Below are 14,238 nucleotides of genomic sequence, written 5' to 3' on the forward strand. Positions count from 1 at the left end.
TTAAAAAGGATTGGTTAAAAATTCCAGTGAGGCTTGGATTTCAGCCAGTCCCTTGACATATTTCAGTTGGGGACCAATATTTTAATTTATAACATAGAAAATAGTATGGCCAACGTTTTTCCTTTTGAGAAATTATTTTACTTGTGTTTTTGTAAGTGCTTTGGATTAAGTTTTTCCAAAACCATAAATAAAGGTAAAATTGCATGTGAGAATCAGTTATTTGGTGGGATAACAGCTTTATGAAGAGAATAGGGGGAAGAATTTCTAGGGTAGCTTGAAGAATTAGATAGTAAGGGACTCAGCAGCTGCTGCTAGCCAACCCTTCCTTTATTTTCTTGGCTTACACGTTTCAATGAAATAAGCTACCATGTTGGAGAAGCCCGTGAGGCACATAATTGCAGGTGGCCTCTGGGCAACCTGAGGCCTCCAGTCTAGCAGCTCTAGGGGAATTGCACCCTGCCAACAACCATGTGAGCTTAGAGATGGATTCTTCCCCAGTTGAACCTTCAGATGAGACCCTGGCTCGGGCTGACTCTGTTACAGCCTAGGAGAGACTGAAGCAGAGAATCCAGTTGAGCTGTATGTACCCAGATTCCTGACTTACAGAAACTGTGAGGTAGAAAATGTGTGTTGGTCTTTAAAAAAAAAAGAAAGAAAAGAAAGAAACTTGAGTTCATTTTACTATCAGAAAAAGACAGGCTGGTAAATGCATAATGGGGCTGATGTTTTGTTGATACAAACTGAGAAGATTGATTTATTAGCAGTTTTGCCACTGATCTGTCGCGTTCAAAAGACATAAAGGCAGACTCCAGAGCTCATCATGTGTCAGAGCGAGAGGAAGAAAGAAAAATAAAACCAAACCTGACCTTTTTGAGGTTTTTCCATCTTGCCTGTTTTCTTGGTTGTGTCTTGCCAGGAAAAAGACTCTTCAGTTGTTCTGGACCGGTCCTTTTTGAGTCTGCTTCCAGGCCAGTCCCTCACAGACAAACTTTACAACATTTGGATTCGTCTTCAGAGCCACGTCAATATTGTGTTTGATAGTGAGATGGACAAATTAATGATGGAAAAGTACCCTGGCATTAGACAGGTGAGCAGGAGGTTGGATCCCTGTTGCTAGCTGAAGGGATTAAATAATAAGTGTACTTGTATTGAAATAAGAAAATAATAAGTATATTTGACTTTTTTTTTCCTAATGATGCTTTCTGTGGACTTTTTCCTGCATAAAGATCCTGGAGAAGAAGGATGGCTTATTCCGAAAACACATGATGGGGAAGCGAGTGGACTACGCGGCCCGTTCGGTCATCTGCCCAGATATGTACATTAACACCAACGAAATTGGAATTCCCATGGTGTGTGTGGAGAGTCCTCACCAGCTGCTGTTGGGTGGCACATGGGAACGTTGAGGGCTGGGGAGAAGGTGTACAGCCGACTGTGGTGGCTTGGGTGGGGATAGCTTATGCTTCTTCCTGAACAAGCTGTTTGGAGGGGACATGAGGCTGTGTGATGGAGTTGCTTTCACTCCTCGCCAAGTCTCCAAACACCTGCCTACAAGGAAGACCCACTTGCTGGGCAAGCAGGGAGCCGACTGCAGGGCATTCCACATCCCCGCCTGCATGTCTTCCCCCCTACCTCTCAGAGCCTAGTCGAAACCTTCCTGGTCAAATTGAGCACATGACAGAGATGAGGAAGAGGGAAAAGGGGATTTGCGCCTCATGCACTTGCCTGGCATTAGGAGTCAGGAATGTGTACCCTTAGTTGCCAGACACAGGAAGGGAAGAGAGCACCCCCAGAGAGGGCTGTATGCGTGTCATCCATCCTCCCAGTTCCTCCGGGGTAAGCGGTTTGCCCCATCCACCCATTAGTGTTCCCTCTGGGAGCCGGCCTCCTCCTCTCACTTCCCCACCCGTTCAAGCTGTGGGGCTCATTAGCAGCGCTTTAATCGGCTCCCTCCTTAATGGGCCTTGAGGTCAGTAATATGAAGATGGTTTAATTCCCTTTGTGGAGAGTCTCATTTCCTCATATGCTGCCCCCTCTGCTGCTCTCGGGGGAGCGCTGGTGATGAGCGCAGCTCAAGTGTTCTGACGGCCCCCTGCATGCCCACCGCCTCGTCCCTCTGGGGCACACTTGGCTCCCTGGGCAAGGGCACACATGTCAGAGGACAGGAGTCAGAGAAAGCTTAGTCCTGTGCCCACTGCCTCCTAGAACCTAGGTCTTTCCATCCAGAAGCTGGACCAGGTGGCAGAGAAAGGCCTTGTGAAGCCCAGTGGTGACCTTCCTGAGTCTGAGGCCCTGGGAAGAGAGGCCCATTTACTGCTGTTCATTGCTTTTTCTGGACTGAAGGCCTGGGCTATCCCGGTAGGCTTTGGCTTCACAATGCCTTAAAGCATCCCAGCTTTAGGAGAGACCTTTAGTGCTGCCTCCTTTTTCTACCTTCAGGGGGCCTGGGCCTCCCTTTCTTGGATCTGGTTTCATTCCATAATAGCTGGTCCTAAGGAGGGACTCTGTAGTTACTCCTCTGCCCACCTCTAGCCTGTTCCAGGTCTCAGGCCATGGTGGCTGGGGGGTGTTACTCACAGGATGGCCGTGAGGAGCTCACTGTGTGAGACTAGCTCTTGGTGCCTCGTGACACACACTTTCCGTAGAGCACCGTGGAGAGGTGTTATGGGAGCAGAGGTGCTAAAGTAGGTTTGGGGAGTAAGCTAGAGATTAGCAGTCAACCAGACAGACTAGAGTGTCCCCTGAGAAGCTTACATTCCAGTGGTGGAGACGAATAAACAAATACATAGGAGTATAAACACTCTGTCAGGCAGTGGTCAGTGCATTGGCAAAAGTAGGGCAAGCGATGGGGAAAGGGAGTGCTGGCTGGGGTGGCAGGTAAGGCCTTTTGCAGTGTCATCCAAGCAGAAACCTGGACAAAGAACCTGGACAGAATCCAACCAGGTTCTTTACGTCAGACTCCTCAGAGGCAGTGAAGAGTAGTGAAGTGCATTTGGAAGCATCAGAGGATTTATGATATTCAGCAGCTTAGAAACTCACTTAACCAGGAAACTCGTTTTTCTTGGAGTACCTTGCAGGTCTAGCGTTAAGTGGAACCCTGCATTTTCTCGTGTATCCGGAGACCGAATCGGTTTCATCTCAAGCGCCGCCCTGATCGTAGTGGCAGCCAAAACTGCCGGGTAGAGGCTCCGACGCCATGTCTGGGCTCAGGGCAGGGGCCACGATCACTTGGTGATGTCTGCGAGAGCGGAGAGGGCTGTGGTGTGGTATTTGAGGGCAGGGATTTGCCACCTCTCTCAACCTAGTGTCCCATTCTGTGTTCCCTCTGGAGAGTATGAATTGATCGGTGGGTGAGGAAATGACGAAGTTTTAGAATGAGTTACCAAAATTCTAATGTGTAAACTGCAACACTCCAGTTATTCTCTTCAGACAGAGTACTAGGAAAGGAGGTCCATTCTCTGTTCCCTTGAGGCCTCAAGTCTAGAAAAATGGCTCTATGGAGAAGACAGACAGGATGTTGCTTACTCCTTGAAGGACCTTTGTGGCACAGATAGCACCTCCGTGTCTTGGGGAAGAAGTTGCATAGCCTGTTGAGTCAGATTTTGAATCAGTATCATCTTTTCTGCCTACCCTGAGTTTTCATATTCATTCCATCTCCAGGTGTTTGCCACAAAACTGACCTACCCTCAGCCAGTCACCCCCTGGAATGTTCAGGAACTGAGGCAAGCAGTCATCAATGGCCCCAGTGTGCACCCGGGAGCCTCCATGGTCATCAATGAGGATGGCAGCCGCACAGCCCTGAGTGCCGTCGACCTGACCCAGCGGGAGGCTGTAGCCAAACAGCTCCTGACACCAGCCACGGGGGCACCTAAGCCCCAGGGGACAAAAATTGTGAGTAGTGGGCCGATTTGATCAGGGGCTCCCCTGTGACTGTGAGTCATGAGTGCTGACACAGGAGTCTATGAGCTGTTCTGCCTCCCCGGGATGAAGATTCCCCCATATGTGGGTGTTCCTTAGGGGCTTCATGGTGCTTGCTTTACCTCCCCAGCTGGAGCTGGAGTTCCTAGGATCTTGACCCCGTGATTAAAGCTTCACTTGGCTGTTCCATGTCATGCAGCACAGTGTCGGGCACCCATCCAAGGCTTGAGAAATGCTCTCTAATAATAACTCCGTTGTGGTCCTGGGGCAGGCAAATTTGCTGTCCTTACGCAGGGCGACTCAAAGGGTGGTCCTCAGATCACCATCAGCGGTAGCATCCCTAGAGCTTGTGAGAAATGCACATTCACTCTCTCCTCCCCACCCCCCACCAAATGGATTAGAATCTGGGAATGGGGCCCAGGAATCTGTGTTGAACAAGCGCTTTAGAGGGTTTTTCTACACGCTGGCATTTGAGAGCTGCCCTGAAGGAAGGAAATGTCCTGTGTGATATGTCCGTGATAACTGATAACCCATGGGTTTCGTCCTTTGCCTCTTTTTCTGGCGATTGCTGATGGCTGCCCATGGTACAGTGTTAAGGGATCCTAAGGTGTATTCGGGCTCCACTGGAAAGAGTACGTGATTGATTAGCTAGGGGTGTGAAATCGGTGGGTGACCTCATTTGTGTCCTGTTAAAGCTAGCCATTTATACTGGGGGGAGCATGACAGATGACCCCTAGCCAGGCATTAGCGGTGGCTGTTGAGGTGAAATGGGTTTTTATCTGGGTTTAGTTGGTGGGTGAGTGTGCAGCGTCGGGGGCTGCCGAGTGCGTTTCTTCACCACGTCTCCTCTGCACGTTTGTTAGACCTCTCCTTGCATTCTGACTCGGGCACGCCCAGTGGCCGATCAAGATCCTCTTTCGTAATGAGTTCGAACTCTACAGAGTCTCCCTCAGCCTTGAAGGAACTTCAGAGGAGGAACAGAAGGGTTAGGGAAGCACTCTGGCCTGGTTATGGTGCTGTTGGTTCTTCCCCACAACCTGCCGTCTCGCTGCTTCTGTCTCGTAGCTTTGCCAAGGCGGGGCAGGAGCACGCTGCCGGAGTTCTGCTTTGGTGGTGGGAGACGTGGGCAGACAGATCAGACCACCTGCTTTGTTCTTTTCCAGTGCGTTAAGTAAGGTTTACGTTCAGGCTCACGGGATCATTCTGCCTTTCTCAACGGCCTGGTGTCTTGGTAGGAGCTTTGTGAGAGATGCAGGAGACCCAAGGCAGAGGTCACATAACTTAGGGTGAAGCAAGACAGACATGAAGTGATCTTCATATTAACTCAAGCCAAACGTACCAAAGAGTCTCCCGGTCAGACAAATTGAGAGGAAGGGTCAGGCGGTATGGAGGACCCAGTGCTCTCTCCGCCCCCGCACTTTGCCGCTCACCACAGACAAGGTCCCACTACTCTGGAGTTTATGGTGTGGTGGGGGCAGGGAATGCGTGGCCCCATGGCTCAGTGGTGTGGCGGATACAGTAGGGAATTAGCAGTGGAGGCCTGTGGCTACGTGCTTGATGCTAAGGGGAATGGGCAGGGTGGGAGGGCAGGGAGGGTTTGGAGTCATCAGGAGGCAGGTGACAGCCAGCCACAGGGCTGCAGGGAAGGGAAGGTTATGGCAGGGATGTTTCAGAGAGAGAGCCAGGAAGGACTTAGAGAGTCTGGGGGTCAGGGCTGTGGAAGACACAAGAGGTGAGAATGAAGCAGGAGAGTGGGGAGCGCCCTGGAAGGAGATGCACACGGCCCCTGTAAAGTGAGGTGATGGTGGGGAATCTAAAGGCCCATCTTCTATGAAAGGTGGGTGTGCGGGACTTAAATTAGGGGCCGTAGAGTTAGGAAATGAGATTTTCAGAGGGTTAGACTCTGAACACAAAGTACAATGGAGAGAAAATGGGGGACTCATTGGGGCTGAAATGGCGGAGCAGGAGGAAGGGGAAGGAGGAACCGGGAAGCTGAGGGAGGAGAGTGGGGGGCTGGGCCACCTCATTTGACATCTGCATCTGTTTCCCACACATGGTTGTGGGGCTCCTCCAGGTCAAAACCAGTCCCTGGGTATCTTCAGCTCTCCCAGGGGCACTTGTTAGTTGCTCGTGAAGTTAAATGTGAAGTTTGAGAAGAGTGAGGAAACCCCGGGAAGGCGCATCTGATTTGTCCAAGAGAAGGTCACTTGTGACGCAGGAGAGCAGTTTGAGCAGTGGGAGGAGCCAGGTCCCGGAGCTCTCGTGAGGCAGCAGAGCCAGGAGCTAAGGGCGTTTGAAAGAAAAGCAGAAGGGTACCGGGTTTCTGATGTGACTGGGATGTGAGGATGAGGCAAATGCACGGAGAGTTTCACATGGCCTTGTAGTTAACGTCTGTAGGGTTGGAGGTGAGCCGAGATTCAGGGTTTGGGAGAAGGAAGGTTGGCCTGCTGCCACGTAGCGCTCAGTTCCTGGGAAGTGACTGACGTGAGCTCCGAGCAGCGGTGAGGTTGAATGCGGTTGGCCTGGTCGCTGGTCTCCCAGCTTAAGTTCCAGTCCTGGGCACACTGTCCCTGCTTTCTCCCCCAGCTTCACCTCTCAGCTCACCCCCCACACTCCAGCTGGTCCCCGTCAGGGCCTTGCACGTGTGCACTTGTGTCCCCGCCTGCATCACTTTGCCCTCCCCCAGACTCCCCGGCCAGCTCTTGCTAGTCCTTCAGGGCTCGGCCAAGCCCTCGTCTTGTAGGGCAGGGGTCTGTAGACTTTTCCAGCGGAGGGCCAGGCAGTAAATGTTCTAGGCTGTGCTGCAGCTGGTCTAGCCTGGCCCTGTAGTGTCTGAGTCGCCGTGGGCAGCGCACAAGTGAATGGGCCTGGCCGTGTTCCCAGAAGACTGTTTCTAAAAGCAGGCATCCCACTTGTGTGCCGTAGTTTGCCACTCTCGAAACTTGTATGAGGTCTGCCCCCCACTGTGTTCCCACCACACCCTTGGCCTTCTCGCCCCGCCCTTGTTGTTCTCACTGCATTGTGTTGTCACCATGCGTGCCCCCATTCATCCTCCCTCCAGTTCCTAAATGCTAGGAGGGTGCGGGCAGGCTGTTCTGCTCACCACTCTCTCCTCAGCTCCCAGTGTGGAGGTGCTGAGGAAACCCCTGTGGAGTAGATGGGTCCAGGCTAAGGTGCGGGAGGCTCTGAGGGCAGAGGGCCACATTAGACCTGATAATCCACGGGCAGAGACAGGAAGGGACTTCATGAAGGAAAAGCGGTTCTTATATCAGGACCTGGGGACTAAGGATGATTATTTTCCAAAATCTCAATAACTTTATACACAGTGTTTATATAATCACATGTACGCGTACTTCTAATTTATTTGTATTTTTAAAAGACTTTGGTTAATGTGTTACATGTAGATTGGGACTGGCTCAAGGGCCGGGGGACATGAGCGGGAAGAAGAGAGCCGGGTCCCCGGAAGGACGCATAGCAGGTTAGGCGAGAAGGGAGGGGATGACTGACAGGACCCGTTTCCCCTGGGAGGTGTGAAACCTCTGTCCCTTCCTCTGGGGCTTGTAAATCAGGAGGAGGTGGCCAGGACGGCTGAGCCTCATTTCCCAGTGCAGCAGCCTGCCAGGAGCCACTCCTTGGCTCTGAGTGTGCCTCAGAAAACTCTGACTCGGGCACCGGGGCATGCTAATTTTCACTGCAGTATTTATTTAGAGACAAGAGAAAGGAAGGGCCTCAGGTTTGGGTTGGCGAGGGGAGCTCCCTGTGCTCCAGGGCTTCTGTTTGGATTGGCTGCTGCCTGTCAGACTGGCCTGTGTGCCTTCCCAGCTGTGGGGTTTGCTTATGCTGGAGGAGGTCTCGAATTTACGAGACTCAAATCCAAGGCCCATCCTGGGGTTTTGGGCCTGGGCCACAGGTCTGGGCAGTTTCTCCCTGGAGAGGCTAAAGAAATAAGACCTTGAAAGTCACCTCAGGCTCTGTGACGTGCTCTGGGCAGACCCTCATGGGAATCCACAGGAGGTATGGGTCTCCTTGGAAACATGGATGTGGGAGCAGAGAGGGGAAGGTTTGAACTCCTTGGGGAGCACAAAGACTGCCTCATTGCTAAGTGCTTTTAGGACTGCCTTTTAGAATTTCAGGGTTTTGCTCCCTGCTTCCCTGACCTGGAGGAAACCTTCAGCTCAGCTGAAAATTTGTGTGTTGGGGGGGAGGTGCGGGGAAGGATGGGGAGGATCTTTTGTTCACTTCTAGCCTCTCAGTAGCCACCTTTCTGGTTCAGCTTCATAAATATGGGCAACACAAAAAGAGACTAGACTTGGAGTAATTTGTTACTCCCAACCTGTTGCCTGCTGTGATTTGGGGGAACTTGGGTGGGAGGGGTCTGACCCGGTCCCCGTAACTGCTCTGGGCTGCTCAGGGGGCCTGCAGAATGGTTGGGGCAGCAGCGGCCTTCATGTGTTCGCTTTTTAAAATAGCGTTCATGTTCACCATTTAGGGAGCCCAGCAGTTGATTCAAGGGGAGTTGAAGGGCAGCATGAGGCTTAATGAGCCTTCCACTGAAGTCAGCTTTGTGGGAAGTGGTGTTCTGTCTGGAGGACATGACCGGTGGCATATCGATAAGGGGAGAAAGTGTGAATGCTGGCCATCGTTAAGGAGTAAAATTACTTGTGGTTTTTGTTCTGTTCTCTAAGTTTGTCTGTATTTTCTAATTTTTCCCCCCACAATGAGCATATCACTTCTGCAGTAGTTCTTGCTTTCCTTAAAAATGGCTAAATACCTCTTAAAAAAAAAAAAAAGTATAGAAGTAATACATGCTCCTTGTCACAGGAACACTACTAAGATGGGTGGAGGTAAAGGTGGTAAGTACTCTGTGCCTTACTTCTTCCCCACGTGCCCTGGCCCTTGCGAAGTCAATGGTCACAGCTTGGTAAGGATCCAAGGAGCCTTTTTCCTCACGTATATAAATACATGGAGAGTTGTGTCGGGTTTTCAATTGCCTCCTCCTGTCACCTTAATTGGCACGTGGACTTTTTTGTTTGTTTTTTTACTGGAATACGTTGTTGCCATCACTTCAGGACTAGTATAGATTTGACTCCGCTGTTTTCATCATTGCATAATATTCCATAGTGTATAGCATGGTTTATATATACCCAAGCCACTTCTGTGGGCAGCCCAAGTTATTCCAGGTTTTTCCACTGTAAACACTGCTGCTTAAACATATATGTTTATGTAACCTTACATTGGTACTTTTTTCCTCGTGAAATGCCAAGAGGAAATGAGTTTTATTTATTTTTATTTGACTTTATCATTTACTTTTTTTTTGAAGGTTTAATATATTTTTATTTATTTAGGAAATGAGTTTTAAATGTTCTTAATTCTCTTGTCAGATTGCTTTCCCAAAAGATTATGGCAATTTAAATTTCTTATTAATGTTTTAAGTGTGAAAGAATGTTTTCAGAAGGCATTAAAGTAGGGGTCAGAACCCTGTGTTCCCTGACTCTACCATTTGAGGTTGGGTCAGGTAGTTCTAAAACATGGGATTCGCGTTTAGAATAGTGTACTCCCATGTGACTGTGGGAGGGGGGATTCCAGAGGTCTGCCAGGCCCTTTCAAGCGAAGGGTTTCACAGTTACGTGCAGATATGCTGTCTTCAGATGTGTCCATTTCTTTCCCTAGACCAATAGCCAGAGGAATCCAAGACTCCGGAAAGGTTATGTCCCTCTGAAGAAAACAGAGACTACTGGACAGGGGCCTGGAGCCTCCTCTATTGCTTGCATCTCTGAGCCCAGAGCCAGGATCAGGGCTATGCTGGGCTCGTAGCTATTTCTCAGAGATTTCGAGGGTTTGACTCCAGTTTTCTTTGCTCTGCCCTCAGGTGTGCCGGCATGTGAAGAATGGGGACATCCTCCTGCTGAACCGACAGCCCACCCTGCACAGACCCTCTATCCAGGCACACCACGCCCGCATCCTGCCTGAAGAGAAAGTCCTGCGGCTCCACTATGCCAACTGCAAGGCATATAACGCTGACTTTGATGGAGATGAGATGAATGCTCACTTCCCCCAGAGTGAACTGGGCCGGGCCGAGGCCCATGTCCTGGCCTGCACGGATCAGCAGTACCTTGTTCCCAAGGTAGGTCTGACCTTGAGGCCGTTCCGTGGTCATCGCTGGCACAACTTGGCACTTTAGGTCTGGGCTCTTGACAGCTTCTGGGGTCAGTGGGTAGCTCCAGGGCAGGGGCCCGTGGAAGAGAGGGTTCTGGCTTCTTCCAGGTGGGGCTTTCAGCCCTCTAGCTGCTTAGAGGGTAGCAACTAGTAGCTGTGTAATAGGTCTTGTCTTCCGGACTTATGTTTGGATTCTACAATTTATTAGCCACTGGCAAGCATAAGCATCCCAACTGTGATGGTCCTCATGATCCCCAGAGGACTTTGATCCTTTGAGTTCTGACAGGCATGAGTTTTAAGAGACAACTTAATCACGAGGGCCCACAATGAGATCCCTCTAGCCCATGAAGGTGTCTCCTCTTTGAATCCCTTCCTTCTCTCTCTGAGGTTGGTCCTTAAAAGCAGACCCACGTGGTCATGGCTGTCCGGTGGGGTGCATGAGGAAGGATTCAGCTTCCTTTCCCAGCCGATCCATTCTATTAAGTGGCAGGGACCTGAGTCAACGAGTGTTCATGGGAACAAGAGTGGGGATAGAGCCAGCCTGCATGAAAGAAAACCGAGTATGTTCCAGATGCCACTTAACCCCTCACTACCCATCCTAAGGCCTGAGGCCTTTAAAATTATCAGCCGTTTGTGTCACAGTGATTCACAATTATATGTCATTCACTTGGGTTGTGGTGGGATGTGAAAGAATCAGTAGTAATAGTAACGTGGAATTATAGTTGCCATTTGCCAAGCATTTCGTCAATGCTAGACCCTGTGCAAAGTACTTGGGAGGCTTCCCCTTTTCACCGTTGCGCAGCCCTTGGAGCAGGTGCTGTTAGTGTCCACGGTTACACATGGAGAAGACGAAGGAGCGCTGTAACTTGCAGCAGGACACCGCTGGGAAGGCGGAGGAAGTTACAGGGAGCCCCCAGCTCCCCGGGGCTCTGCTGCTTTCCACCTCCGCGGCTCTTGCCGCCCTTCTGCAGAGCAGATGGGACTTCTGCAGGCAGGCGAGCACGGGAGGCTGCTCGGAGACGTCCGGCATCGGCCAGTGCCCTCCCCGCCTGGGAACTTCTCTTCCCAGCAGCAGGCCCTGGCCAGGGGCCCGGGGACCCAGCGCCCTGGCCTTGTTCGCACCAGACACGCTGTTGCGGCTTCACGCTGGACCCAGCTGTTTGAGTTTAACTCTCATTCCCTTCTCTGCCCGCTTCAGCCAGCACTGGATTAGTGAAGGCGCTAAAAGTAGGAAGGAGGGATTAAAGGCCCACTGAGGTCCCTTGGAAGTTAGAATAATCATTTTACTAACTTAAAAACTGATTTTTTGCCTTTTCATGTCAATAAGAGTCGTGGCTGTCGCTGAGGCGGCAGTAAAAGCCACCATGCACTGAGCGGCCCCCATACAGCAGGCACTGCTCTAAGCTGTTTGCAGACGTTCTCTCAGTCCTCACGACAACTTATGAGATAAGTGCGGTTTTCCGATGAGGACACACAAGTGACTTGCCAGCCAGCAACGAGGCCAGCACTTGAACCCAGCACCTTTGACTCCCAAGCCCATGTACTCAGCATCATGGGTCATTAGCCTCACTTACCAGGCAGGGCTGGGGCTGGGTAAGGCCACGTGGCAGGAAGTGGATCCCAGGACTGAACTGGCTCCTTGACTCTAGAGGCAGGGTCACATTTCACCACAGGGGACACTACCAGGGAGCAGCAGATGGGTCACTTGTGGCTGGCAGAGTGACCACTGGACATGAGGGGGGTTGGAATGGGGAGTTGGGGTGCTCTGAAGTTCTCAGACCAGTGAACTTGAATGTTCCTTACTTCATTTTGATTGAATAAAGTCATACAAGGGCTTCATGCTTACACTGTGTCCTTCAAAGGGCTGACCTTTCTAAATCCAGATGTGCCTCAGCATGTGTTCACATGCCCACCAATTTTAGGTCAGGAGACAGGCAGGACCCAGATAAATAAGCTTACATCAACAAATTAAGTTCTTAGGGGGAAGAAACTTCTAGGGGATGACCTGAGGGTTCACTTCACTTTCCACCAGTTTTCTTAGCCACAGGTACAGAGCTTTTGATTCTCGATCAGTTTCATTTAGTCCTTAGTGTAAATGCCAAGACAGGGAATCTGTTTTTGCTAATGGTTGTAAAAATGCAACATGTCTTAAAGTACTTTGGTGGTAAAGTCCTAACAGAACAGGAACTGGCTTTGTTACACTAGGAAAGTCATTTTTTGGGAGAGAGGAGGTAATTTTTCTTGGTGTATTTTTATTTTCCTTATTTCCATTTCCCTTCGATTTCTTCTGTTTTCCAGGTTCTGTTCCTTGATTAACCGTAGTACCCGATTAAAGGACATTTAATTTTATTGTTTATGTGTTTAGTAGAGTTGCAGGTTATTTTCTTACTTAAAATAGGAGGTGAATGATACCAGCTCTTTCTTTCCCGAGAAAACAGTTAAACTTTTCATTGATGTGTTTCTTTGTGGATTTTTTTTCTTCTGTTTGTTGTATTTTTTGAGGGCCAGTGCCTTGTGGAAAGTTTTTAACAAGGTTTGAGAGTCTCCTGACTATCCACTTAGCCAGAAAATTCAAGTCACAGAGTACCCTAATTCTCAAAGTATCCTGACCAAAGGAATTAATTGTAATGTCATTTTGCTGTGATATTAGGTGGAATAGGATAGCTAACAATTATCTGGGTTTTTGATTGAGAGATGGTCTTTCTGATCCTAAGCAGGATTTGGGAAATCCAGAATTATAAGTAGGCCCTTAGTAAATTGCTTTAATCAGCATTCCTCCCTACGATTCATGATTATTGCATTGAAAGCAATTTAGCCATTAAGGTAATTTTCTAGTCATGGAAAAATCTGGATGGAGAATAGGGAAGGCACTGAATAGATCACATAACTTGTAATTATGTTCTTTAAAGGAAGAAAACAAAAGGAAAAATCTCTATCTGCCCCCAAAGACTGTGGGATGAGGCAAATGCGTAATACTGGTTTGGGTTCTCCATCCCCCAAGCAAAATAAGACCTTGTCTTTGGAACAAGATGCAGAGTATAATTTTTTATTCCTGCTCTTAACTCGAAGCCTTCGTAAGAGAGGCTGTGTGCACCATCTGACCTTGCCTTGTCTATTCAGCCCATCTGTAATAATTGTCTTTGAGTTTATATAGAGCCCATTGCCACAGTATGTCCACTATTTGACAAGCATCCTTTTTATCCTTTGAATTAGTACATGTGGTTAAATTCCTGGCATTTCTCCATGGCTGCATTTGTGAGTTCCTTTAGCTAGCTTAGTTATGAAACCTGGCCATAATATTGGATAGTATTTAACAAATAATCAAATGATAACAGTCTTTAGATCCAAGGCACAGATTTTTCTCAAGTTCCCATAAACACTGAAAAGTTTGCAAACACTGCTTCTTAGAGCATGTCAGTGGGCATAGCTATTTTTACGTTAGTGTGCCTTACGTTGCCATGAACACAGACCTCCAGATAAGTTGCAGGAGACTAAGGCTTAGTCTGTGAAAAGTTTCAAATGAGATGAACGCACTGGGGCTTACATAAAAGCCCTTGTTTGGGCATCTGGTAGATAACAGCTTCTATTAAAGGCCCCACCATGAACATGTGCTACATTGTGAAGAGACACTTGTAAGTGAGCATTCTTTTTTTCCATAGTCATGCACAGCAAGGCCCTCTCAACCCTCTCGAGGTTCCTCTGGCTGACCCCCTACCCCTTAGAGAGCTGAGGCTTAAGTCAGTAATACTCAGGGCCCTGTAATACTGCCCCTGAAAGATCCTTTCTGACCATCCCCCTACCTCTAATCTGTATGATGACCCATCTGTTATTTTCCTCCAAGATATTTAAAACTCTTTGTGATAATGTATTCATCCAATCATTTGTTGATTGTCTAGTTCTTCCTCACCATAAAGGATCATGTCTGTTTGGTCCACTAGAGTAGATTGGAGGGCTAACCCAAATGTCTGGGCATATAGTATTCTCTCAATAAATATTTATTGAATGGGTGACTGATTTAGAGGAAAACAGGCCAGAAATGTGTGAAAAATACTAGAGCATAAAACCAAAATATAAAAGCAAGAACACAGCAAACTGCAGCTAGACCAAATTTATGCAAAGATGCCAAAAATATACTGGAGTAACTAGAACCAGATGGGATTGTGGAGA

The 14,238-nt window shown here is 49.0% G+C and overlaps 1 protein-coding gene across 2 annotated transcripts in view; it reads left to right on the top strand.

Annotated features, from left to right (window-relative positions):
* Window positions 1-14,238, top strand: part of POLR1A (RNA polymerase I subunit A) — a 75,378-nt gene that overhangs the window by 18,088 nt on the left and 43,052 nt on the right. For both annotated transcript variants that reach the window (XM_035001130.1, XM_035001129.1), the window contains exons 10-13: window positions 917-1,087; window positions 1,227-1,349; window positions 3,658-3,888; window positions 9,785-10,039. In XM_035001130.1, the coding sequence (XP_034857021.1) occupies window positions 917-1,087; window positions 1,227-1,349; window positions 3,658-3,888; window positions 9,785-10,039 (780 nt within the window). The remainder of the gene's footprint in view (window positions 1-916; window positions 1,088-1,226; window positions 1,350-3,657; window positions 3,889-9,784; window positions 10,040-14,238) is intronic.

This window comes from Mirounga leonina, unplaced genomic scaffold (assembly GCF_011800145.1).
Source record: "Mirounga leonina isolate KUSES-001 unplaced genomic scaffold, KU_Mleo_1.0 Mir_125, whole genome shotgun sequence".
Taxonomy (NCBI): domain Eukaryota; kingdom Metazoa; phylum Chordata; class Mammalia; order Carnivora; family Phocidae; genus Mirounga; species Mirounga leonina.